The 26155-nt window shown below is 37.4% G+C and overlaps 2 protein-coding genes across 2 annotated transcripts; one reads left to right on the top strand and one right to left on the bottom strand.

Annotated features, from left to right (window-relative positions):
• Positions 1-518: 518 nt before the first annotated feature.
• On the bottom strand, positions 519-19554 carry gys2 (glycogen synthase 2). The gene is made up of 16 exons (XM_059326220.1): positions 19314-19554; positions 15541-15722; positions 14414-14605; positions 14067-14252; positions 11278-11422; positions 8919-9036; positions 8487-8607; positions 8214-8320; positions 7187-7246; positions 6986-7064; positions 5408-5521; positions 4830-4956; positions 3774-3869; positions 3496-3659; positions 3185-3265; positions 519-1070 (listed from the first exon to the last, which is right to left on the bottom strand). The coding sequence occupies exons 1-16, from the start codon at positions 19435-19437 to the stop codon at positions 888-890; spliced, it is 2079 nt and encodes a 692-aa protein (XP_059182203.1). The 5' UTR covers positions 19438-19554; the 3' UTR covers positions 519-887.
• kiss2 (kisspeptin 2) lies at positions 15730-25877 on the top strand. Its single transcript, XM_059326221.1, has 3 exons — positions 15730-16645; positions 23586-23729; positions 25405-25877. Exons 2-3 carry the CDS (start codon positions 23618-23620, stop codon positions 25668-25670), a joined length of 378 nt encoding a protein of 125 aa, XP_059182204.1. The 5' UTR covers positions 15730-16645; positions 23586-23617; the 3' UTR covers positions 25671-25877.
• The last annotated feature ends 278 nt before the right edge of the window (positions 25878-26155 follow it).

Below are 26155 nucleotides of genomic sequence, written 5' to 3'. Positions count from 1 at the left end.
GTGACACCCTTGTAACAAACACTTTAAATCTTCTAAAATCTAAGATTAAACCCATTTAACAATTCTAACCTAACTAATTCTAATCTAATTAATAGGCTGTCCTGTATTGCATTTCACTTCTTCTGACCATATTTCCTGTCACACTTTTGTTATATGTTATGGAGATGCAAACAAAAAGGCAAATGGTTATTTGTTTTTATTTATTATTCATTTGTTACTTAAAAACAAATCTGAAAAATAATTTATTGTTAAACAGCACTATTAATGTCACAATTTTGATAAATGTTGTTGAGTTGCAAAGAAAAAGGCAAATTTGTGTTTCTGTAACCAGAAAATGTGTCTAGTTTATTTATTTTAAAATAAGAAATATTATGAACACAAATACCATAAACGCCCAATGTATTGTATATATGTCAAATCACAGATCTTTGACATTTAGGGGTAGTATTTTTTTTTTTTAAAACATCATAAATGTGTTCTAAGTGGTCCACTTGGTCCCCATCATTTTACTTAGGATGAATAGGTCTGGGTTCTTGTGGGTTAAAGACAGCATGTTTGTTCTGTATAACCTGACTAAGAGGATAAATTCAATTGAAAACACCAGTGGGCCAAGATTGGTTAACAGCACGATTAAACGTGCTCCTGGCTTTACAACAGGAGAGTTTTGTGATGGACCTGGATCAGCAGGGGGTATAATTCAAACCAGCACTATTAAGACTATTCATTTCCATAGCACTTTACGGCCTTTTATTATTTTTATCTCAATTTCACAAACTTTCATGGTTTAAATTTTTCTCAACACATCAATCAAAAACACTGGGTGACTTCATTATCTGCAGCTACTCATGGTAAATTTCAATTTCCTGACTGTCCGGGTTGCTTCTTCTTTATGGCACGGTACCCAGCGCAAAGGGAGCCTTGATGTTCAGCCGGTCCCTCTCAGCCTCCTCATCCTCATCGTAGGCCTCTTCATCATCATCATCCTCATCACTGTGGTGGGGGGTGGAGTGAAGGGAAGCAGAGGGAGACGGGGGCACTGAGTAGGGCCTCGGGTAGCGGAAACCCTCTGTCTGTCGAGACAAAAGATTTATTCCTAATTGCTCACTTCATAAAGTATACTGCAATTATACTTTATACTGCAATTTTCTGCCATTCAAGCAGCTTTTGTTTCATTCATTCATTTCCACCTCGCAGAGATGTCAAACTTGTAAATAAATTATCCATCAAAATCAGTTGCTTCTTGGACTTCCAACCCATTGTATACTTGCATTCAAAATATTTAGATGGTGCATTCATGTGCTGCTTAGAGCAGCTATTCTCAACCTTGGGGTCCAGACCCCAATTGGGGTCTGAAATTATTTCTGGGGGTCGCCAAATCATTTTGGAAGTCAGCTCTGTGTTGAAGTGTTAATGTGTTTTATTCCTTTGGTCATTTAATGTCTTTTTTGGTCATTTTGTGTCTTTTTTTAGACATTTTGTGTCTTTTTTTGGTCATTTTGTGTCCTTTTTTGATCATTTTGTGTCTTTTTTTGGTCATTTTGTGTCCTTTTTTGATCATTTTGTGGTCAATCGGTGTCTTTTTTGGTCATTTTGTTTCTTTTTTGGGTCATTTTGTGCTTCATTATTTGTACAAAATGTGTCGTATCAACTTAGTTTGTATGATCTGAACTGTGAGATTGTGTTCAGTGAGCGGGGGTCGCGGACAACATTCATGTTAGATTGGGGGTCGCGAATCAAAAAGGTTGAGAACTACTGGCTTAGAGGTTGCAACATCAGGGATCTCAGACATCAATTGTCAGCCTTTTTTCTCTTTTTGTATCCATCCATCCCTTCTAGTCATTGCCTCCTTCCCTTCTTCCTTTCTTTCCCTTTTATGGCTCTCTGCCTTGTTCCATTTCATTCTACTCTTTACTCCTTTCTTGCCTTTGTGCAACTTTCTTTCATCCCTTCCTTCTTTCTTTCATTTTTTCCTTTGTTGGCTCCTTAATATTTTCCCCTCACTTCTGTCTTCCCTTCATCCACTCCTTCCTTCATTTCCTCAATTCTTTACTTGCTTTTCTCTCTCTTTGGTTCTCCCCTCCTCCTTTCCTTTCACACTCTCTCTTTCCCATTCCCCATTCTTATTCTTTCCTTCCCTTATTCCCCTCTTTTAGTTTTCCTTCTTGGTATTAAAAATGGTTTGCCAGGAACCAGATATCATATTTATCATGGTCCTTGAATCATAGAAGGACGAGCAAAATGAGATGGGGGAGTCTTGTTTACGTTACTCTCCAGGAACTGGCATCAGCACACTCCACTGTGATGTCTTGTCATTCATCCAAATGTTAGGCTGTCAATTAAAGCCTGACAAATGTGGGAAAAATCCAAAAGTATCCACTGTGTGTTTCAGTCGCAGTTAGAGGAAGACTTTGTTAAATATTCTTAGAAAGCATTTCACTATGAGACGCCAATAGATGCTTTTCTATTTGAAGCACCATTTAGAAGTTGTGCTTAACAACTTAAAGGTGTTTGAAGTTGTTGCTCCCTTGTTTCTTCAGTGAGAACTCTTGCTAGATATACTATATAATACATTTGATAGGGCCTTTACCATGCTTTTGAATAGGAGTGTCAGACCTGGGTACAGAATCAAAGAACTGGGAAACATTTGTTAAAATTGATCTAAACACTAAACACATGCAGCTTTCAAAATAAGAGCACATGGATGTGTTAACAGGATCCAACACAAAAGAAGAAGACTGATGAAATATGATGCCTTAAATAAAACATACAAGAAGAAGGGTGGGTAGGTGGGGCCCCAGGACCCCCCTACATGGTTCGGGTCCCCCCACCATAGTCTCATAACATCCTATGGGAAACTTTCCTAAGCCCCAATTCCTATTTTGTGGTTAGTTAAATATTATACTTTGTGTAGGCTACTTATGTTTAATTAGATGTTTTGTGATTCCTTATTTCTAATTTAATATCTACTTGTTAACTGTTCTGATTGGGCAACTTGCTTTCTAAAAATAAAATAAAATGTCATAGACCAAGCTATTCAGTTTCTTGTGTGAGTATATGTAAATTGGCAGTGAAATTTACTGCGATGCATAAAATCTTGCCTAGGACGCCAAATTGGTTAGGGCCGGGACTATTTGCAAGTTAGTTACTCATTCACAAACTAATTTTATTGTTCAATATTTCTCACCTTCATAGGGGCCATGGGGTCCATCTTGAATTTGTCTGGGAAAGCTCTGTTCAATGCGAGATGGCGGGCATGTATGTAGAACTGAAAATCACAAATCAACAGAGATTTTAGTTAACAACTTAACAAAATTTGACTGAATATCTTATTATGGTATACTCATTTTACCTTTAAGTGTACTACAATTTCATTACAACATGAAAAAGGAAGTTGTTAGGCAGGAGGGGATACACTGAGGACTAAAGACACTACAGACTATAGGTTATCATTACTATAAGTATGGGTGAGTAGGGGCAACCTAAGCAAAAACAGACCCGTCCGAGGTATCTCCAGTCCAGCAGGTCAGACAGCCTCTCAGTACGGTTCCGCTGGATGATGCGCTGACGCAGAGACTGCTGGCAAAAACTGAACATAAACTGGGTCAGCTGGTTACAGGACTCTTCCCCTGAACGGAACCGCCGGTCCACAATGTAAACACCTGATAGAGACAGTGATAAATAAAAGAGGCAGTGGAGGAGAAGCAAGAAATATAAAGATTAATGTCATCATGTTGACAGTCCAGTCATGTGTGTGTGAGTGTGTGTGTGCATACCATATGCAGCAGGGTCTGACACATGCTCCTCCATGAAACAGCCGAAACCTGACAGGTTGGTGGTCACACTGGGAATTCCCATTACAGTACATTCACCTGGGGAAGTACAGCACAGCTCAGAAAAGGTATAGCTACCAAAATCTGATTGCATCTGTGTACCCAATGTGACATGGCCATCTAATTACATCGAACAGTATGCTAGATTGTGGAGATAACAGCTCACTGTTAGGATACCAGCAGGGTGTCATGTTTACATAGAATGTGAAGTCTAAGCCAGCCTGCCTTATTGCAAAGCGCATGATGAATAGATGCTGCATAGAGTATGTGTCATGTTTGTTTGAACTGGTTTCCAGGCTTCATAGGCTCACATAACTTGCCTTATTACAAAGTGTATACTGAATATACAGAACTTTGACAAAAAAAAAATCCAGTCTCATGTAGCTGATCAATGCTGTCTCCATAGCAACTGCTATGTTATCGCTTTTGACATTCCAGCGAGCTGAGACACGGACTGATTGGGTGAAGGGCAAAGGCGGGTCTCAGGCTTACACACCCAAACTCCTACACATAAACATATATGCAAACATCCAACTGCCCCACCCACCCCCTTATCCCACGCCTTCGCCGTTTCGTACCCCCAGCGAGACAAGCTGGTCTGTGACCAGCGCCTCAATGGCTGCAGGACCTAATGGCTGGCTATGACTATGCTGGCTTCCCCCTCCCCTGTGGCATGTCATAAGTCTGTTCATGTTGTGAAGTGTATTGTGTATGTGCTTATGTTGCTGAGGGTTTTTTCATAATTTTTTCCTCCTTTCCTCTCCTCATGTTGTGCTGTATTTCTTTCCTTTCATCTAGGTCTCCCTGTCCTGTCCACCTCTGTCATATTGTATGTGTGTTTTAAGTATACGTTTGGACGGGCTGATGGCTAATTTCGTTGTTCTAGTACTTGTTTCACAAATGTCCACATCAGAATCAGAATCACCTTTATTGACATTGCACTCTGTATTTTGCAGATACATGTGTGCTTGCTTATTATTGGTTACAATGTAAAGTTACCAGGCGTGTATCCCCATGGTTCATAGTAGGAGGGGAACACTCCAAGGTTACAGCCACGAACAAAGTCCTCATAATCCATCGGCAGCAGAGGACTGGTAGAGGACAGGAACTCAGGGTGGAAGATAATCTACGAGAAATATTGCAGCATGACATTTTTAGAAAGATTTAGAGTTGAAATAAGAGGTTCTGGAAATAAAAATATTTAGTTTGTACTTTGTCACCTTTGGGACTTAACCCTTGCGTTGTCCTAACTTTTTGTATACACCACTTGTCCCAAGGGTCAAAAATGACCCACCTTCACTAAACCCCTTAAATAAAGCAGTTTGATTGAAATTTAAAAAACAAATCTATTTTGCATGAAGAAACAACCTGTCATTCATCACAAACTTTGTGAATATTAAGGTTTTCCCCTCTTACAGTGCAGGAAAACTGGATTTATCAGTGGAATCCACTTTTTAACACACCTGTCATATTTAGTTTTAATGGTTTTATGTCCAAACGTTTAACTGCATCATCGCCAAGAAAGTCATGACTTAATGAGGTGCGTGTAAAGGAAGTATACAGGATATGTTGTCTACCTTGATGCGATCATTCCTGGAGTTGAAAAGGCCGATGCGTCTCACGTTGGAAAGGATGGGATCTGTTGAGTCGTCCAGCATGTTGTGAGTGGTCACTGGAGGCAGGCCGTGTCTCTGCATACATAGTTTGTTTAAAAAGCAGCAAGTGGTCAGTTGGTATCTGGATTGTGTATGCTGGGATTTTCAATCACTAAATTTACACACCTGACAAATTATATGACCGTTATTAGATCTACAACCATGATTCCAATGAGTTGGGAGGCTGGGTAAAATGTGAAGAAAATGTGACGATAATCCCTTTTGACAATGACTTTGAAGAATGCTCAAGAAACAGCTGTTTCAAACATTCCTCAGGCAAACAGGTTAATCAGTAACAGGCGATAGTTTCATTGGGTATAAAAGTAGCATCTCGAAAGGTTTACTTTTTCACAAGCAAGGATGGAGCGAGGTTCAACACTCTATGAATCTAGGATGATAGTGGCAGTTTTCAGATGGGCCAGAACAATAGCATGCACCAGGCAGAGATTGAAGATGTCAGTAAAAACTTCTGCGAGCTGGTGAGCACAATCCTTGAGAAGCCTGCCTGGGATACCATCCGGGTAGGGGTGGGCGATGTGGCCCTAAAAGAATATCACGATATTTCAGGCTATTTTTGCGAAAATGATATTCTTGACGATATTAGGAAATATTTAAAAAGTATTTTTTTAGTCTGTTTAAATAATTAAAAATCTAAAATGTAGTTTGAAGTGCAAATCTCAACAGTTGCCAAATACAAAAAATTTACTCTTGACTCTTGAGTATGAGCAAATAATAAAAATAACCATTTAGGGGTTCCGGGGGGCATATTTTAATGACATTTTGTAAAGGAGAATAAAGGTTCTTGTATGTTTTATTTAAGGCATCTTGTTTTGACAGTCTTGTATTGTAAATTCTGTGGTGGATTCTCTTAACACACCGTGCTGTTATTTTGAAAGCTGCATGTGTTTAGCAACAGGGAGTGAGTAGCTTTTTGTGATTAAAACCATAAAATTTAACCATTAAATAATTTTAACCATAAAAAAAAAAAATACCGATATTATCATAAACGATACGATATGGCACACCTCTACATCCGGGCTTGTTGCCTTCTTGGCATTCACAACAACAACAAAAAATTTCCCCTCAGGGATTTTTATGTTGATCAATAATCAGTCAATTAATCGTGTGTTCATTGCATCAAGATTAATAACTAAAACCACTGGTCAGAGAAAAATATTGAATTTAATCTGGTTTCTCCTGTATGCATTTGTGCCTCTTCAGTAGTGTGTCAGCCACATTTCCATACATGTAAATTTAAATTAACGCTGGTTACACAAATTCTATAACTGTAACAGTTATTTATTAATTTAAGAAAGCAGCAGAAATCTGAGTGTGAGCACAAAATGTGAGGCTGAGGTGAATAAATCTGACCACAAGAAGGAGCTGTTTCACTGAAAAGGAATGAAATCATGCTCTCAAACTGAAAATCTACGCTCTTGAATAAAGATAGGATATTTCTTCCATATGTTTCGTGTAAACAGAGGAAGAGAAATGCCCTACCTGAGTAGCATAAATGGCTCTCTTCATAATGGTGAAGTCGTCTTGATCTAGAATGGCATTCATGTCGGGAATCTGCCCCCTGAGTACAGAGAAAACAATAAAACACAAACATAAAACCATCCATCACAGAGAACCAATGTTGAACTACATAGTGTAAACTCAATAAAGCTGTGGGTTTACTTACAGTTTCCATTTACTTACTTTAACAGAGCATCATACAGCTTTTTACCAAACTTCTCCTTCACAGTGTGAGCTGTATCCCTGTGAAAGTCGAATGAAAAACTTTTTTCTTCGTTTTTTAGAATTGTACCTTTTCATTTACTGTTTTCCCAAAAATCCTAAACTTCACCAGCATTGCTAATCCAAACCCACATCCATGTGGTGAACCTAATATTAAAACAGAATCCCGAGGTATTATTATTATTATCCTTGAGGTCCAATTTTATGGTCTAGAGATTTCTAAAAACTTGATTAGGGAGGTTTAGGTAGTCTGCATGGAACTGATGAGATTGCAGCTGTACTGGGCAGTGTCCTCACCTTAATTGCTGTAATTGTAAAGTTGAAAGTAAAAAAAAGAAGCTATGCTGTCACTGACACTACCCTGGTCAAATAAAGATTTATAAACACTAACGCCAGACTATATCACAAATGAGTTATAGTCTGGAGACCACCTATTCATTTTTCCGTAGAGGAGGCGTGGTTTACGATCGTCCAGAGCCATTTTTTGGGCGCTACGAATGTCTATCATAAGCGTCTGTACGTAGCTCTTAGCCAATCATGTCAATTAGCTTAGCCACTAACAGGCTAGTTGCTTTTGCCAAATCCTGTTGGAAGCAAGGCTAAAACATCCTTTTTGGTGGTGATAAGAAGTGTAAAGCCAAACGTTGTTCTTCTTTTAAAATAAACTTTCGCTCTAAACTATCAAGAACACTGTCTACAGCTAGATCCAAAGAGAGCTTTGCGTCTGCAGCAGCCATGTTGGATCCGTAAGCAAACTACAAGCTCCCGTCAGTCGAATAGTACGCGTCATAATCTTGTCGTCCCTCCCCGTTCTATGATTAGATAACAAAAGCAGGGCTAAGAATCAGCCATGGACACCATGCCGCCTCGCAGTTCGAATCAAAATCGAGCGTGCAAGGCAGCATGGGTATACCCAGGCTAGGGGATGCATGCTTCATTCCTTGCAATTGGATCTGGATCTGGGTTAGAGTGTTAATCAAATACTTACCAGAGCTGCTTTCGTACTGCCTGTCCCTTCAGTGACTCCACGTTGAAGTTGTTGGTTTTAGCTGGCATGATGAAGAAACATATCACTGTCATATCATTTCTGTGGACCTGTGGAATTTTAAAAAAGGGGGGGAATAGGAGGAATTGATGGTTTCAACAGGAATGCAAGCTGAAGGATATAGCCTTGTCCTTTCTCTTTTCTTAAAGTTATACATCTGCACATTTTATGGATAGAGTAGAGTGCTTGTGAATGCAAAGAACTAAAGGACCTCACCCGCAGTAAGTAGTTGAGCCTGGACAGTGATTCAAGGAAAATATCCGCTCCTTTGTTGGAAAACTCATATCGTCCGGCGATGAAGAAGAAGAGGGTTTTCTCTAGGTTGAAATCTAGATGACTGACGGAAGGAAAATAATTAACAATTACAATGAGCTTTAAAGGTAAACATCTCTCCAGTCAGGTTTTCATCATTTTGTGAATCACATTGTTTCAGGAAATATGGAAACAAGCAGATATTTGCAATAGCTTCGACCATGAATTCGCATGCATCCATGCGTATCACACACACAAACACACACACAATATTTCAGGCACTTGACCTCTTTGACTAATTTCACCCTCCTAAGAAATCTGTGGCTGTGAGAGGGTGAGGAAAGTTCTTCAGACTGATCAACCGACCGTAGAGCATCTAGTCACAGCTCCACTCACCCATAGAAGTGTCCTCTGACAAACTCCTGGATGCGGGCCTTGCTGGTGGAGTGCAGGTTCTGAAACTCATGCATGGCTGAGAACTTCTTCACATTCAGCCCATTTGGGGTCACCACATCTGTATCAACACAGTCATAGGAGAGCTATTTGGTAAGTATGTCCTCATGGTGGTGCTGAAGGACAGGTGGAGGGGATCATTTAAAATATTTGGCTTTATCCTCTGGGGAACATACATTTTAAACTTTCATGTTAAGCTGGCTGGTAGATGTCTGGATAGTTGGCTGAATAGATCAACTGATTGATATCACCTTGCTTAAAATGAAACATAAATGCTTTGTTTTAATGGTGGTTCCACTTCCTCTCATTGACTTACCCTCAACCCTTGGTATTACATAACACTACACATCATACTGAAGCCAGCTGGAGGGCAGAGGGAAAGAGGACATCTGACCTTGTGCAACTTCAGCCCAAACTATCAACGGGTGGATCAACAGTGAACCAAATTTGGAAAGAGAAATTCCCATGTAAACTGGGAAACCTAAACCTAGGCTTACATGGAATAGAGAAAGTCTGATTTCACACCTGTCCTGGGCCAAACTATCAGTATTCTCCCTTTGTTTTAAATAAAGAGTGTATAGATTGGACTTCACTTCCAATGAAATCTCACCTTTTCACACCTATGTGCCAAGTCTGACACATGCTCAAACCCTGACCCCACCCTGGATCAGTTGAGAGACTGTGATGTGGCTGTGACGTCACTGCAATTTCAAAAATGACGTCTCTCCACAGTGACTCATCATCGCACCAGGAGGTGACAGAACGCTCATGTTTTATTCCACCTAGTTAACAATCTTTAACTTGCCGGAAGAGCAACCAACTGTTTTCTTTCCTTTTTCCCTTTTTGTTTTGTGTCCCGCCATACTCAGTACGATTTGTTCACCTTAATGTTTCTTTCTTTTGAACGAATCAACTGTTAAAAATTGCTGTCTTTTTAAGCTGACAGACCGCCGAGTCCTATAATTTCCTTGTAATTGTGGCTTACGTTTGAACCACTTAATTTGCTGTGACTTATTCATGCATGCACAGTATATTGATTGAATGAATATGACTAATGGTAATAGTCATAGTAGCAATTCATAAAAAATGACAGTAGAAGTGACATGTCCAAGGTTAGTACCCGTCCTCTTGCCCAAAGTCAGCTGGGATTGGCTCCAGCCCCCCACAAGCCAAGTTTGGATAGGCAGTTAGGGATAATGAATTAATGAACAGTTGATACTCAGTCTTTGAAAGCTTGAAATCTAATTTAAAAAATTGCAAGATCAAAACTTTGGTTTGAAGTGTTGTGTAATGAGATTCCTGACCAGCAAGTCAAGTGATTTTTTGGCAGAGTTGGGCTGAAACTCTGAAAACCATGGTCTGAAACTCTGATAGACGATCTGAAAAAGAGTTGTGATTGACAGGCTGCTCTGCCAATAGGCTAGGTCCACTGACTTCCATTTCCTAACGCTGTTGTTTCTGGTACCTATGGTACTTGAATATTTCTGCGTACTGGGAACCCTAAACAGTCTTGGAATTGCAAAAAGTGGGTAATATTGGAAGCTGAGGCTCTTGTGGATTCAACTGGCCCAATTTTATTTATGTTTGATGATGTCCTCATAGTAGCCATTTCATTTTTGGAATCATTACCTCGCTGTACCTGTTGTGACATCTTCACAGCTTCATGAAACTTTACAAACACATACTAGAGACCTATTAGATCCAAAGATGTATGACTTGCCTAGGTATACTGATAATGAGGGGGTTTATGAATCGGGTCCTACAGAGGCAAGGCAAGATTCCATAGATCACACACACACACACACACACACACACACACACACACACACACACACACACTAATGAAGTGGCCTTGCAAGTGTGCAGGTGTGCCTCATTGTGCGACAGGTCCTATGTTCAATTCAGCACTGCAATTTTAAAACCAGTGCTCGACATGGATGTGGTTTTGGCATTAGTGGGTTTTTTTTAAACATTTTTGTTGAAATGTAGGAAGAAGTAGAAAGGGAGCTGAATTTGGCCGCTACTCAGTTTCACAAAAGGAGCAGCGCTTGAGTTACCATGGAGATGGGTTCTGTAATGTCAGTCACCATTTTCAAAACTCCCAGCAGAGAAGGATACATATAAAGACATCCTTGGAAACACACTCTGTCCTCGATTGAATTCTGAGTATGCTTGACTACAGTTCGTTGGCAGGTGTCTATGACATATTATGGTTCAAATTCAACTATTTGAGGATCCTTTTTTGACTCTGAGACTCACCTACAGCCTAGACATCAAGGTGCAACAGTGAAAATTTCCCCACCTGGCTTCCTGTGGAGCATGTGCCCGGCTTCCACAGCTGTGATCTGGGAAACTGTGGTGAAGACGTGAGCACAGTGGACCGCTGCTCTCTCCAGGCAGTAACGATGGTAGATCTGCCTGTCACCGGCCTCTTTGTCAATGTTGAACTAGGACACACACAGATTCTTATAATATATTCCATATCCATTACAAAAATGACATGGCATTTATTTAATGAAGGGCTTGAGGTTTTATAATTCTTTAAATTTCTTATATTTCTTTGTCATTAATTTGTTTCCTAAGGTAATTACAAATTGGCTGGCACATGGCTGCATCCAATTTATTCAACATTATCTTGTAAAAGCACACTTGGCTGTTACACACGTTTCATGAATCCCGCTTTTTGTTGTTCACACAGCAATAAGAGCAAACTAAGAAGAAGAAAAAAAGAAAACATTCATGCATGAATCACAATCACAAAATTCCTTTGAGTATCAAATGAACCTTAAATATCTCATCTGGCAGCATAATAATGATAATAATAATAATAATAATAATAATAATAATAATATTTTTTACAAAAAACAAATGGGTTCCTCGTATTTTCAGTTTTGTGCTCGGGCCTTAATAAAAGTAATATCTAGAAAACGAGGAAAAAGAAGAAGAAGAACATGTAGGAAAACAAAAGGTAGCTGCAGACCTGCTACACTGCCCCTGTATTTGAGCTCAACTGTGTATGTTTATCATATTTTGCATGTGGCTAAAGGTGTGTAAACACATTTTTTTTAACAGAGAGCAACGTGAACAAGTGGATGTCAATCAAACTGCAAATTTAGTATTCCACTGCTAATTAAACTTCAAAAGTTTTGATTATTAAAACTACACGTCATATTAAAACAAAAAAGGTGAAGATTGTTTTACCTTTTTTATTTAATTTACAATATCTATTTGTACTACTTTCTCTCTGGTTTCATGTTCTGCTTTGTTTCCTCTATCCTGCTGCTTAGTGTGTCACATTCAACAAAACTGAAAAAGCTTATTGATATGATTCCATAAATAGAATAGATGTTAAGTTCCTCTTGACTGCCTGTTCAGGCTGAGGGTAACAAACACCTATCAATTATCCAGTCAGCAAGTGTGTGGCCTTTAGCTCCATGCTGACCTTTAGGATGCGAGCAGAGCAGAGCCAATTACAAATATCACACTAACCCCTCCACACACAACTCAACATCACTAATGAGCTCTAAGTGGCTGTAAAAGGCAATGTTTTTTTGGCCTGAATCTTTGAAAGTGAATATGTATCTAATGAAACAGAGGAACTATGAACTATGTGTGCCACTGAGTTCAAGTTCACAATTTTTTGTTTAAATGTATGTCCAAAATATAAAGGATAAAGCTATTTTCATGGTTTGCTGATTTTGATATGTTGCTCATTTGGACAAGTTAAAATAAATGGGAGAGCTCTATATCCATATGGGAATATATAGGTTATTGGTAAAAGATGAATAATATTGGGATTTCATGTGTTTTTTTCTGACATGGAGTTACATGTGAGATCATTTTCTAACCACTTGGACCTTTTCAAAAACCTGTAGAATGCTTTCAGTTGTTGCTGAATAACTTATAAAGCAATTTTAAAAAATATGGACTTTTGAAGATACCTGTTCTCCCACCATGATGACTAATGAAACGTCCCTTTGAAAACATTAATCATACAACCACTGACATCTACAATGTATTAACATAAGGAATGTTTTGGACTGTAAATGTTAATTCTAATCCACTTTCAAGTAGATATTTAGTTTTACAGAGAAACAGGATTTGATGGACTGTATACTGGGAAAAAAAGCATCAGAGTGAGTTTCAAACTAAGTGCTTGTTGCCAAACAACATCTTAGACACAGAGTTGGAATGGGCCCGATTTATGCAGTAATTTATGATGTGTGCAGTGGTAGAAAGTAGGCAGGATTTAAACTCCCCTCTCTCCTTTTAAATTCTTCACATTAAAGCATTTGTCACTTTTCATGCAATGTGGATGCAGATGGGAGAAAGTGACCACATTCTGCCCCACCGACATCCAAATTCAACATTATGCACACCAAGCTCAATGAAGCCAGGCATGTTTTGGATAAGGCAAGTTCCCCATCAGCCCCAAGCCACAATGGATTACCCTACAAGCTCTATGAGAACTGCCCCCAATGTGCTACAACTGCTGTGGTACCTCATGATAACAGCCTGGGAAAAAATCAAGCATTCCATCTCAGTGGCACGAAGCAGTAACATCTTGTCTAGCATCTTCATCCCCAAGGAACTGAAGCCAAAGACATCAGCAAGTTCAGGAGCTTCGCCCTGATAAATGTTGAAGGTAAGATCTTTTCTGCTTTCAGCCAAAATATACAAACAAACAGTGTAAATGTTATTTAGTCTGTTCACTGGGTGTTGCTGTGGTAGTATCCAGAACTAAAGTATTTAAGTGGCAAACACAATGTTGTTGCAAGTGACTGCCGTGATAATAAAGATTGTTTGTACTGCTATGAATTGAATGTACGATGTACTAATGAAAATTGACTTTCACTTCATGAACAGTTGAGCCAGTAGAAGGACTGTTATTCTGCAACGGAGGACAAGCATGCTGAGTCTGTATTGAACAAACACAAAGCAAAATGCTGCTCTTAGTGTATGTTTTCACCAAACCAAGTCATAGTTGGGTTAGACAATAGCTTATACTCAAAGACTTGACTCCAGGTGAGAAAACAATGCAGAAGCTGCATTTTCATGTACACTCATATGTGTATCCCCCTGACCTTTCACCTTGTCTAGGTTGTTGTAAAAGTCAGCATTCCCAGCACAGAGATATCGTCCCAGCAGGGTGGCATGTGTAGTGAAGATCGTTGCCATGGGAATCTTGCGAGAGCGACAGAGAATAACCCCTGGACCAGCCTGCCATTCATGGAAATGACCAATGACATTGGGCTCGTCTCCCAGCTGGTCTGTTAACTGTAAAACAAAATATTGCATATGAGTTGGAAAGAGCAGTGTCCAAGTTTATATTGTAACTAACTTAAAAGCTGTGGCTTGTGGTAGTAGAATATTACAAAATAAAAACTGGCGTATTCATTAATAAGCACTGTGATTAACAGTATGCTGAAAACGCTGACCTCTTTGAAGAACCAGGCGATGAGGGAGCCCAGGATGAGCGAGTCGTTTGCCTCTCGGTCATGGTAGGGGAGGCCTATCCTGCAGGTCTCCCAAAGGTCTCCCTTCCAACGGTCCAGGTTCCAGGCTGCAGAGCCTATGTCAAACAGGATCACAAAGGGGCTGCCCTCTATCAGCCAGCGGCCAAAATGAACCTGCAGGATCAACATTGGGAGAAAAAAAAAACTGTGAGAGAGGTACCATTTTGCTGGGGTACACTGAAAATGGACTCTGATAAGAGCACCCTTGAGATCACACATTTTTTTTGCCTACATTTATGCAAATATCTGTAACAATATTTAGATCAACAATGTATGCAATTGGAATTGTAAATATAAATTATTCCAAACAACAACTTGATAGCTCGCATATATTGTACTTTTTACTCCTCTACATTAGACAGCTTTAGTTACTTTTCAGGTCAAGATTTAAAATGAAAAACATGATACATTTAAAATTACTACGCATTTTTATAAATTAAACCACTTAAAAGTTTATTAGGTAGTTAAAATGAGCGGAGTGGTGTCATTTCACAGTGTGGTATTAGTTCTTTTACTGAAGTAAAGGATCTGAATACTTCTTCCACCACTGTCCTTTTTACGTTTTTTTTTTTTACTTTTTTAAAAAACTTTTTTTGTAAACTTTTTTTTTTTAATCATGGTTTTACCTTTAGTAGTTGCTAGAATATTAGTAGTACTGCTTTGGAAAAATTAACTCGGCATCACAGTATATATCTGGCAGAACCTTCTGTCCAAAGTGACTTACAATTTTTTTTAAGTTTTTTTTTAAAGTTTTTTGTAAACTTTTTTTTATTTTTATTTTTTTATTGTGACTTACAATTTTTCCTCTCATAGTCACATACATTTGGAGCAATATTGGATAAATATACAGCTCAAGTACACTTTGACTTGGAATACAAAATAAGTCCAATCATATAAGTAATGGATGACCCGCTCTAGACCTAATCTAGACTTTTTAGCAATTATTTAAATATTACAACTAAGACAGCACTCGACACCTTCTGAAATACATTAGACATAAGATATTTTGTCAATGTCTAACACACCCACACTCACTCACTCTTTCCCACCTGGCAGCCGTTTTGGATGAGAGCGTCCATGGCCTTCCTGATTGCAGGGTTTGGAGGCTCGCAGCCCTCCACCTGGGTCTTAAAGTTATGTTCGAAGTAGGGACCCATCATGTAGTAGTTCTCACCCCATTCATCCACTGTGATCTTGGCTTTGGTCTGGATCACTGTGTAGATTCCTCCAACTGCAGGTTCAAATAAAGTGAATGGAAAAGACAGTTCTGAAGTTGTGTGATGATGTTTTTTTTAACTTCTTCTCCACATTTAAATATTCATATGATGGACATGTGCACATCAAAATTTGGTTGAAGCTTTGAAGCATTTACAAAAAACTTTTTTTATTTTCAATAAACCAGAAGTGTGCGGGAGTTTTGACATCTTAAGGCTTTTCCCCTTCTCCATGCACCAGAACAGTTAAAATGTACCTTGGTCAAGGTCCTATGGCAGATGTTTTCATGCAGATAAACAATAAAAGTTGTAAAAATTGAAATAAAAAACTGGTCCCATGAATCCATTCACCTGTTCAATGATCCCTTTCACTATGGCCTTGTTATCCCTAGTTGAAGAGCAAAATCATTTATACCTTTTAATTTTCTTTTGTCTCCTTCATTAAATTGAATTTCATTTAAAATGATGATGCATAGTTTTTCAGAATTTACTGCTTTATTAATTTAATTAATTTACAAATTTATTGCAAATTTTAAAGCTCTTCCTGTTAAACCACCCACTCCCTTGAGTAAACGCTAATAAGCCATTGAATTATTTCTGTTAAATTCTGGACGTGAAATTACTGCTACAGGTGTCAGTCTGTAGAAAAACTTAAATGCAAAGTCTGTGCTTCTTCTATGTTGAAATACTCTATATGAAACATAATTGCTCAAATCGACCTCTCGTAAACCTTGCTTGACTATTTTGTGTAGTTTGTCAAACATTGACAAAACTTTATCTTACAACAGGTCAAAACATGTGGAACATGTGTTTTTTTTTCTATCACGTGGCAACAACTTGGCAAATATTGATTTGAACAACCATCAACTATCAGTGAGCCCATAATGACGTCTTGACTGCATCAGAGAGCAGGCTTGGTGGCAGCGAAAACACAAGAATGGTAAATAACCTCCAAACAGTTTGACAACTATATACTGCATAGAGGCAAAGGGACTGATAGATATTGAATATGCAGAGTTCAGAGATGCTAGTGCTGCAGTTGCTATAAAATCAAAATCAGTTTACAATAAAGAAAGCCATTTCAGAAACACTTTAGAGGTTATAAGTCTACATATGGCTTTTTGGATAAAAAGTATTTTTGCTATTTAGTTAAAAACAATTACGAGCCAGCATATTTTTGCATACATGTATATACTGTTTATAAAGATGTTTTTAAAATGTAAGAGCTGATATTTAGCCATTTCCCATGGTTTTCTTGATGATAACCAAAATCATTATCAAGAAAACCATGGAAAATGGCTAAATATCTGCTCTTAAATTAAACTCTTATGAGTTATTTTTGTTGTAATCATTATATTTGTCCAAACAAATGTAACTTTAGTTGTACAAGGCATTAAAATGAACAAGAAAATTAAGAAAACATGGGTGGTCTAATATTTTTTTCCATGACTGTATCTGTCGAACTCTATTAGAGGGATGGATATCAATCTAATGAGATACTTAAGCCATATAAGATACTTTTTTTTATTATCTTTGTGTGTCACATACTGGTGCCAAGACCAAAAGTTGATGGAGTCATCCCTGATTCTCAAAAGTACAGACAGATCCTCAGCAATCTCTTTAGTACAGCTCTGTCTCATTCCAGGCTTAGGAGAAGTAAAGGTATATATAACCATTATCAGTAGTGACATACATCACCAAAGTTAGCTCATTTTGAAACTTCTAGTCTAGGAATTTATTCATTCAAATTGTTCACTGCCATTGTTTGATGTCACGCAGGTCATTCATTTCAGCTGTCATAAGACTGTACAACACCAGCACAACCTGAACATTTTTGCATATAATCTGCACTCTGCACATTCTCCACTTAATTTGCACTAAGCTGTATATATATTGTTGTATATTGTATATTGTTTAATGCCTTTTCTTAGATTGTATTTTTTTTCTCTTTATCTTAAAAATTGTGTGACATTTTTTGCGGCTGTAACAAAGAAATTTCCCCACTGTGGGATTAATAAAGACAAATCTAAATCTAAATCTAAATCTGTGCTCAGGCACCAACTGAGTACACAAAGTGTTATTGGTTGTTTTTTTATTGACACAGGAGGCTCAAGTGGCCAAAGTAATTTTGTTCCTCTTTTCACTACTATCTGTCGTTTAATGTTTAACTCTTCAGTGGGGGCAGACTCAGTCTCCATGCTTACTGGATTTTTATATTTGCTCTTTAACCTCTCAGCACCCCAAATGGCTACCATGGGGACCAACATCATTACACATTAATAAAATTGGGCTCACTGACACAAGAATCTTAGCTTACTAGTGTCCAATTTATGCAATTCTCAGGCTGTTTAGGGACCCCAGTACAAAGAAATAATAAAATACAGAAAAACACATTTTAATGCAAGAGGAAAACTATGTGGTTTTTGCCACATGTGTCGGTTGTAAAGAGGAGACTTGTGGGTACCCATAGAACCCATTTTCATTAAGAGGTCAGTGCTTTGAAAATCTCCTCGCTAAAATAGCCCAACTTTGGTACGTTATTTCACCCCGTTAGATACGGATTGGTTCATATCAATGGATTCCATAGATCTTCTTGTTTCATTTGATATCAGCATCCTTTTATCTTTTTTTAGCCTTAAAACTGAGCCCACTACAGCCTCTTCAAGGGGAAAAAAATGTCCAAAAAAGTATGCTGTCGCTAAGGGGTTAAGGACTTATGGGAAGAGACACAGTTTTACACTGAATAAAAACAATTCTACTGACTGAAGCGCTAAATTATAAGCATTACACTGCAAAAAAGCCAACTTGTATTTTTTGGCCTAAAACAGTGATTTAATTTGGTAAAACAATATTGACATTTAGGGCAATAATGTAAGTTAGCACAACAAAGGAAGCCAGTTGTCTGCTCAAAAACAAGTTTGTGAGTTGTTGTTACTTATATCTTTAAGTTGAGGTTCACAACAAGGGACAATAGTTCTGCTAACTCTTATTTCTTTGTTGTGAAATTTGGTCATCAGCGAAAGCTAGCGGCTAACTGATGCTAGCGACGCTGCTTACAGCTACAAGAGTAGCCATTAGCGTATCAATGCTAACTCAAAATTGTGGTCACAACATTAGCTGACATTTCATAGCGGCGGTACAATCGTGCCAGAGACATTCAGAGTTGAGCAAACTCAAAGACAAAACTTAAAATATTTAGTTTAATTGTCCAACTTAAAATTTTATCGAAGTTTGTTGCCTTGAAATTTTGAGTTCACCCAACTTTTCTTTTTTTGCAGTGTAGTGGACACATTGTATTAATTAGATATTATTTCATGCAATTTCATTATAAAATCAGAGAAATCTTAAGAGAAATAATACATTTTACTGCCAGAATTATGTTTTCAACTCATTATAGCTCTTGGATTCAGACTGTGTACTTAAATTCTTGAAATTAATCTGCAGCACCTGTTTTAATTATTGTAAAATTAAATATACAATATTGGTATCGTTTAATTTTGGAATATTTTGGTCTACTGCACTTTAACACATGCTTACTCCATGGATACATCAATTCAAACATTTAATTTCTTTCCAAAATGAAAGCTTTATTCCACTTGTAATCTGACCTTTGTTGGTGACCTCCCAGGCCACCTCGAAGAGCAACAGGTCCTCTATCGGCAGCTCATTGTCCTCCCAGGCGGGCAGCACCCCGCTCAGGGATGTCATTGACAGGGAACGAGTCAGCGGCATTTTAAAAGCCTGGGGGGCAGAAAAATACTACCTAAACCGTCTAAACTGTGGCAGTCTGTGGAGAAATCCTTCCAACAGACCTAAAGGTGGAGGTCCTCCAGGACAAGATAAACAGGACTGATGGGGGCAAAGAACTTACACATTACCTACTAAGGCTGACCTCCAGCTAGCAGGAGGGAATATTTGCATTACACACACACACACACACACACACGGGGTTGCTTGATTGTGAAATGTAGATGAATAAAAGCAGGCCTGCCTACTAGGACAGGGGGGACACACCCACTCTAAATGACAGTTATTCCTGGTCAGATGTTTAAAAAGTCTTTAAAGATATGGAAGCAGGTAATAACAACTTTGAAAATGCCCAAAGTTTATTTGGATTCTCCTATTTGCTGTAACCATGCATTTAAACCTGCACTGGATGATGTAGTCTTCTCAAACTGGAGAGAGAAAGGTATTATCACATTGAGAAATGTTTTATTGAGGGTAATTTTGCTGGCATTCCAGCTCCCAGCTTCCAATTTTTTCCGATAACTACAGCTTAGACATTTAATGAGGACTCATGTTCCACAATACGAACATAAACATCAGCACGTAGCATTAGACAGTTTTAGTCAAATCAAACCATATACGAGAGGGGCAATATCTAAACTCTATGGAATCATACAGAATGTGAATAACACATCGTCGGACAAATTTAAAGAGGCTTGGGGGAGAGAATTAGATAGGGAAATTTCAGTTGAGATTTGGGAGAATTGTATCAAGAATATCCATGGTAGCTCAATCAATGCAAGACATCATTTGATACAATTCAAGGTAGTACATAGACTACATGATTCTCCCTCCAGATTACAGAAAATATTTTGGGATATGTCACCCCAATTTATTAGGTGTCAAAGTGAAGAGGGAACACTATCCCACTTATTTTTGTCATGTCATAAGCTACAACCATTCTGGTCATCCTTGTTTGAGTTCTTCACTAAGGCCCTTAATCATCCATGTAACCCAGACCCGTTCACCATGTTGTTTGGAGTGGCTAATCCAGATAGTGTAAAAAGTAGTTATGAAGCTAAGGCTAGCTCCCTTTCAACATTGTTAGCCAGAAAGTTAATTCTACAGTCTGACTGAATTAGTGCTATTCTGTTGCTGTGCCATTTATGTTATACCCTTGTTTTGTTTGTCTAATGTCAAAAACTCTGTCAAAAAAAAAAACATGTGTTGTTCTGTGTAGCTCCACCAATTATCTCTAATTTGTATATATAATTTGTATATATGTTTCTGTTATGAAAACAATAAAAATATAATACAATGACATAACAAATGAATACACTGTAAAAGTGAAATTTTCCTAAATTGGTGAAAACCTGTCAATACAAAAATACATTAGTTGTTTGCATTATTCAGCTTCATTATACAGTGTAATGATCATGTTAAGCAGAGCTGTTTCTTAAAATGTTGCAGGGAGGGGAGGGGCCAATAAGAATTTTAGCGGGCATATCAAAGTCCTTAAACTCAAGTTATTATTTTAGTGCTCTGGGGTCTAGTCTCTCAAACTTAATTAGGATTTTGTGTGGGTTTTTGGTTTGATGCCTGAATTAAGGTCTGTGGTTAACACAAGCTTAAAATTTTTACAGTTTTACATGTCCTTAAAAAGACGGTTTCTAACAATTGGATAAATAAGACTACAGTGGTTCTCAAGGATATTAAAGGGACACAGACGGAAACTCTCTCATTAGTCTTCCCTACAGTTTCTAGTTGTGTTTTTAATTGTTCTTGCAAACTCTTGTAGATTTTAAATCAGTAGTGACCGTGACATCAACCGTTGGTTTGTGGACTGCCATTTTGAGGCATTGAGTTCGGCGTTACACTCGTCGGCATCTTTCTTTTCATACGTCACCATGTTGTTTTTTTGAAACTGGGAGTTGACCATATTTGGACTGTGGAGGAGCAAAAGTGAAGTGACTGACGACCCTGCACTACATGCCGCTGCTGCTAACATTTAACAACATGTTAGCAATAAATGTAGCATTAACTGGGATGTTCATTTGATTTTCATATGATTCTTTATCATCTTTTTCCTTCTAAATTTGACCATTAGTTACACAATTAAAATCATAATGACTTGAAGAAAGTTTTTTTCCCTAGCGACTGAGACCATAGTGCTGTCATGAGAATTTTTTCTGAGGTAATAAATCAAGTGAGAAGTTAACTGATTTTGTATTGAGATAGAAAGGACCAATATGCTTCTGGAACCGCTGTCAGCGACCCCTGTTGGAATTTTTGGTAGAATGCAGTTTAAGGCACTTCCTGGTTTGACTCACTGCTCAGACCTGGAGGTTGCCGCCTGTTTGCATCAGACTATTGACCATCTGGCCAGTAAAACTACTTTTGTTTTGCAGTCCAATAGAGCCCTCTGGCTTGTCATAAGTGTAGTGCAACAGTCTTTCAACCTCTGTTTTTCCCATGAGATCATGCCAAAAATCATATGACCACCCATATTTTGTGGAGAACTTGATGACTAAATAAAACTTCACGATATGTACTGAAAATTAGAGAACATTAAAACAGCAATAGCTTATTGATGTATAATTTTAGCTATGTTCATTTTCAAGTTGATAGAATGGCTGTGAGGCAATTAAGTTGAAATTAGTATATTAGTAGTACTAATATAGTCTTAATTGCATATTTTTGGAATCCCTTTCTATATTCTCTTTCATGTAATTGTTTCAGTTTTCTCACAACTATTTCATGACATTCAGATGTCTTGTGATTTTGAAATTGGCCCAGGAAATAATAATTCACAGAGTCACTATTGTTATCGCAATTCATGTTGCAAGATGTTTTACTAAGACATGTTTCTTTATCTAAATAAACCTCTGGGAGAGCAACAGAGGAGGGATCCCCCTCCCAAGATGGACAGACCTGCAACTGATGTTGTTTGTACAGAACAAATGAACAAAGCAGAAGAGAGTAGATAGAGTGTGAGAGAAAAGGAAGGTAGGATAGAGGGAGAGGGGAAAGAACCAGAGAAGAACAGGATGAACAATGACAACATGTTGGTACTGACCCTACAATGAAGTCCGTCACTAATGATGGTAGATGTGGTGCTGGTAGATAAAGTAAAAAGACAGCAGTATTAACAGTTAACCCCTGAGTCCGCCACTGCATCCTGATGTTTCAGCCCTGTTTTCCTCACTTTTTTGAGTTTAAAATGTTCCTAACTTAGCCATTTTTGCCATAACATACACTGCCGGTCAAAAGTTTTAGAACACCCCAGTTTTTCCAGTTTTTTATTGAAATTCAAGCAGTTCAAGTCAAATTAACAGCTTGAAAGGGTACAAAGGTAAGTGGTGAACTGCCAGAGGTAAATAAAAAAGGTAAGCTTAACCAAAACTGAAAAATAATGTACATTTCAGAATTATACGAGTACGGTAGGAACAAGAAATGGGTTAAAAACTTAACTCTATGGAATCTTGAGCTATTTTGTCCATTTTTGAATTATTTTCATGTCTTTGTAAGTAATTGTGTGTCTTTTTTTGGTCATTTTGTGTCTTTTTTAGTCATTTTGTGTCTTTTGGTGTCTTATTTTGTCATTTTGTGTCTTTTTTTGGTCATTTTGTGTCTTTTTTAGTCATTTTGTGTCTTTTGGTGTCTTATTTTGTCATTTTGTGTCTTTTTTTGGTCATTTTGTGTCTTTTTTTAGTCCTTTAGTCCAACATAAAATGTGATTTTGAATCTTTATTTTTACTTTCAAAACACTATCATGCTCAATAAAGAATTTTAAATGTTGCAAATGTGCATTCATTTCAGAGTACACTGAGACATTAAACTGCATAATTTTCAATTAAATTCTGGAAAAGTTGGTGTGTTCTAAAACTTTTGACCAGTAGTATATATAACATTGCAGTGGATGAATGGCCATAGCAGCAAACGGAGAAGCCATTTCACAGAAGAGCTTGTAGGTGATACATTACAGCAGCACCAGCAGTGGAGAGCGCCGCAATTTACAGACGGCTGTGATTGGCTGTGAGCTGCAGGAGCAAGAGGTCACCTGGTTGAAATATAAAACAGCTCTGATAGGAGTGACATGTTAGAACTTGCTGAGTAGGTGAACATAAACACTTTAATCTGCATTGTTTGGACAGGAAGAAAGAGGATTTCCATCTTTTGTCCAAACATGAGACTTGTGGCTCTGGTTGTGGTGTACGGACTGATTGCTGGTCAGGATGGAGGGAGTGTGGCAGCAGCTCGACCGGGATTTGACTCTGCACAGAGGACACATGCTACAGGTGGGCAACCTTACCTAAAAACTAAGTAATGTTATTATATGTTATTATTTATGGAAAGAGTAACCTACATTCGTCAAAAAATGTGGTTAGATTTTTTTTGGTACGATACCACACTACAATAATAATAATAATTTTGAAGAACTTGTGCTATGCTTCAATATTTCCTTTTTATGCCAATTTCTAGCATATGTCAGAGGGAAGTATTATTAATAATAATAATAATAATAATAATAATAATAATAATAATAATAATTAGGGCTGCAACTAACGATTATTTTCATTTATCGATTAATCTGTCGATTATTTAAACAATTAATCAATTGATTGAGTTGTTTGGTCAATAAAATGTTGAAAAATATCAATCAGTCTCCCAAACCACAGGATGATGTCCTCAATTCTTTTGTTTTGTCCACAAACCAAAGTGATATTCAGTTTATTGTCATAAAGGAACAAAGAAACCAGAAATATTCACATTGAAGAAGCTGAAATCAGAAAATTTGGAAAATTTGTCTTTAAAAAAACAGCTCAAACCAATTATTCGATTATCAAAATAGTTGACGATTAATTTAATAATCGATTATTGTTAGATTAACCAAATAATTGTTGCAGTTCTTATAATAATGGTAATAATGATAATAACAAAAAGTCGTTATAATAGTAAAAACAATAAGAAGATGCTATAGTGGGACATTATTTGTAATAAGTAACTTTATTACTATCACAGACTTTCTAGAATGCGTGACTTTTGCTTTTAATGAGCTCTACTTTTGGTTTTAGTGATTTGAGTTACTAACGTAACATGGTGTGCAGTCTTCTTCTTTTTTTTAAGCAAAGGAAAAAAGGGTTCCGGTTCTGCAGCAGCGTGTTGGAAACCAAGATTATACAGAGAATACATACATACGTATATATTTAAATAGAATAAAGAAAATGGCTTTTGCCTGAACCATTTTTAGAGATTTTTCTGCTCATGCATCTTAGTGTTATTACATCTTCTCTTTTATTTATTTATTTATTTATTTGCTACTATTTATTAGTCTTTATTAATCTCTCTATATATATTTTATCATGCTCTAGTTATCTTAATCATTTATTTATTGTTCTATCTTTTTTACCTATCTTTTTATTTTATTATATGTATTTTATTTGTATTTTATTCTATTTTATTATTTTATTTATATATATATATATATATACTTTCCATTGTCATTATTGACTTTTACTTTTTTAATTTTTTAATTATATATATATATTAATCTTATTTTATCTTACCTAACCCTTTTCTAATTTATTTCTAACCTGCCTCCAGTGTTTCCTCACTGCTCCATGTTGAGATGGCGCTTGCTCAATTCCTCAGTTTGTGCTTTGTTTTTAATAGGATGGGTGGGATGAAGGAGGGTGTTTGTTTCTATGTCTTGTTATCTTTTTATTATCATTATTTTCTCCTTTCTTTTTTATGTAAAGCTCTTTGTGTTGCATCTCGCTTGTATGAAAAATGCTATACAAATAAAGTCTGATTGATTGATTGATTGATTGATTGATTGATTGATTGATTGATTGATTGCTTGATTGATTGATTGATTGATTGATTGATTGACTGATTGAAAATATAAGCTTCACTCAGCAGCTTGTTGTCTGTGTCCAGCTGTGAGCTGATGTTTGCTGCTGTTCTTCTCAGGATCAGTCCTCTCTGGACTCAGGAGGAGAACTGCAGGAGAGCTTGTGACGGAGGATGCTAACCCGTGTTTCTCCTTGAGGGAGAATGAGGAGCAGCGGCAGCTCCTGTGCTACGACCGCAGGAGTAAATTCAACTTCAACCCGTTCGGTCTTCGCTTCGGGAAACGCTACAACGGCTACATTTACAGAAGAGCCGTTAAAAAGGCCAGGACAAAGAAATTTGCTCCCTTTTCTTTTTTCTCGCGAGAACTGGGAGTTCCCACCTGAAAAAGAGACATGCCTTACTCTGAGCGCTTGTGTCCCATTGATGAAAAGTCAACGTAACAACTGTCTTTCCATATGTGTTTGATAAAGGCATTTTAATTCAGATAGAAGTACGATTTCTGTGAACAAAACTTTTGTAACAACCTAGAATGTTAAATGAATTATGAGATTCATAAACGATTCAAATAAAAATACATTTAGATAAAGAAACATGTCTTGGACAATAACATTTTGTTACATGTTTGCCATTGATTATCTCAGCAATGGACCGTTCTCAGTCTTTCATTTGACAGTAAAATATATTATTGGTAATGCTTTTTCTTAAGGTCCTTGTAATAACCATTAATTAACAAGTAATAAGGCCCTTGTAAGTCCTTACAAGATGCTTATTAACATTACTGTGTGTTTATAAGCCTATATAAGTGTTAATAATGTCATTATAATAAAGCTAATAGCAGGCTATAAGAGATGTACAATAAGAACATTAA

Source organism: Centropristis striata, chromosome 22, assembly GCF_030273125.1.
Source record: "Centropristis striata isolate RG_2023a ecotype Rhode Island chromosome 22, C.striata_1.0, whole genome shotgun sequence".
In the NCBI taxonomy this organism is placed as follows: domain Eukaryota; kingdom Metazoa; phylum Chordata; class Actinopteri; order Perciformes; family Serranidae; genus Centropristis; species Centropristis striata.
Note: the sequence above shows the minus strand (reverse complement) of the source record. Positions and strands in the feature narration are given on the sequence as shown.

What these genes read in the sequence shown, in the direction of transcription:
- gys2 (XM_059326220.1), bottom strand. Translation starts at nt 19,437, where the DNA reads ATGCCGCTGACTCGTTCCCTGTCAATGACATCCCTGAGCGGGGTGCTG. An exon ending in CTGGGAGGTCACCAACAAAG is followed by an intron (nt 15,723 to 19,313) that starts GTCAGATTACAA and finishes TTGAACCTGCAG; the next exon opens with TTGGAGGAATCTACACAGTG. An exon ending in TCATCCAAAACGGCTGCCAG is followed by an intron (nt 14,606 to 15,540) that starts GTGGGAAAGAGT and finishes TTGATCCTGCAG; the next exon opens with GTTCATTTTGGCCGCTGGCT.
- kiss2 (XM_059326221.1), top strand. Translation starts at nt 23,618, where the DNA reads ATGAGACTTGTGGCTCTGGTTGTGGTGTACGGACTGATTGCTGGTCAG. An exon ending in ACAGAGGACACATGCTACAG is followed by an intron (nt 23,730 to 25,404) that starts GTGGGCAACCTT and finishes TGTTCTTCTCAG; the next exon opens with GATCAGTCCTCTCTGGACTC.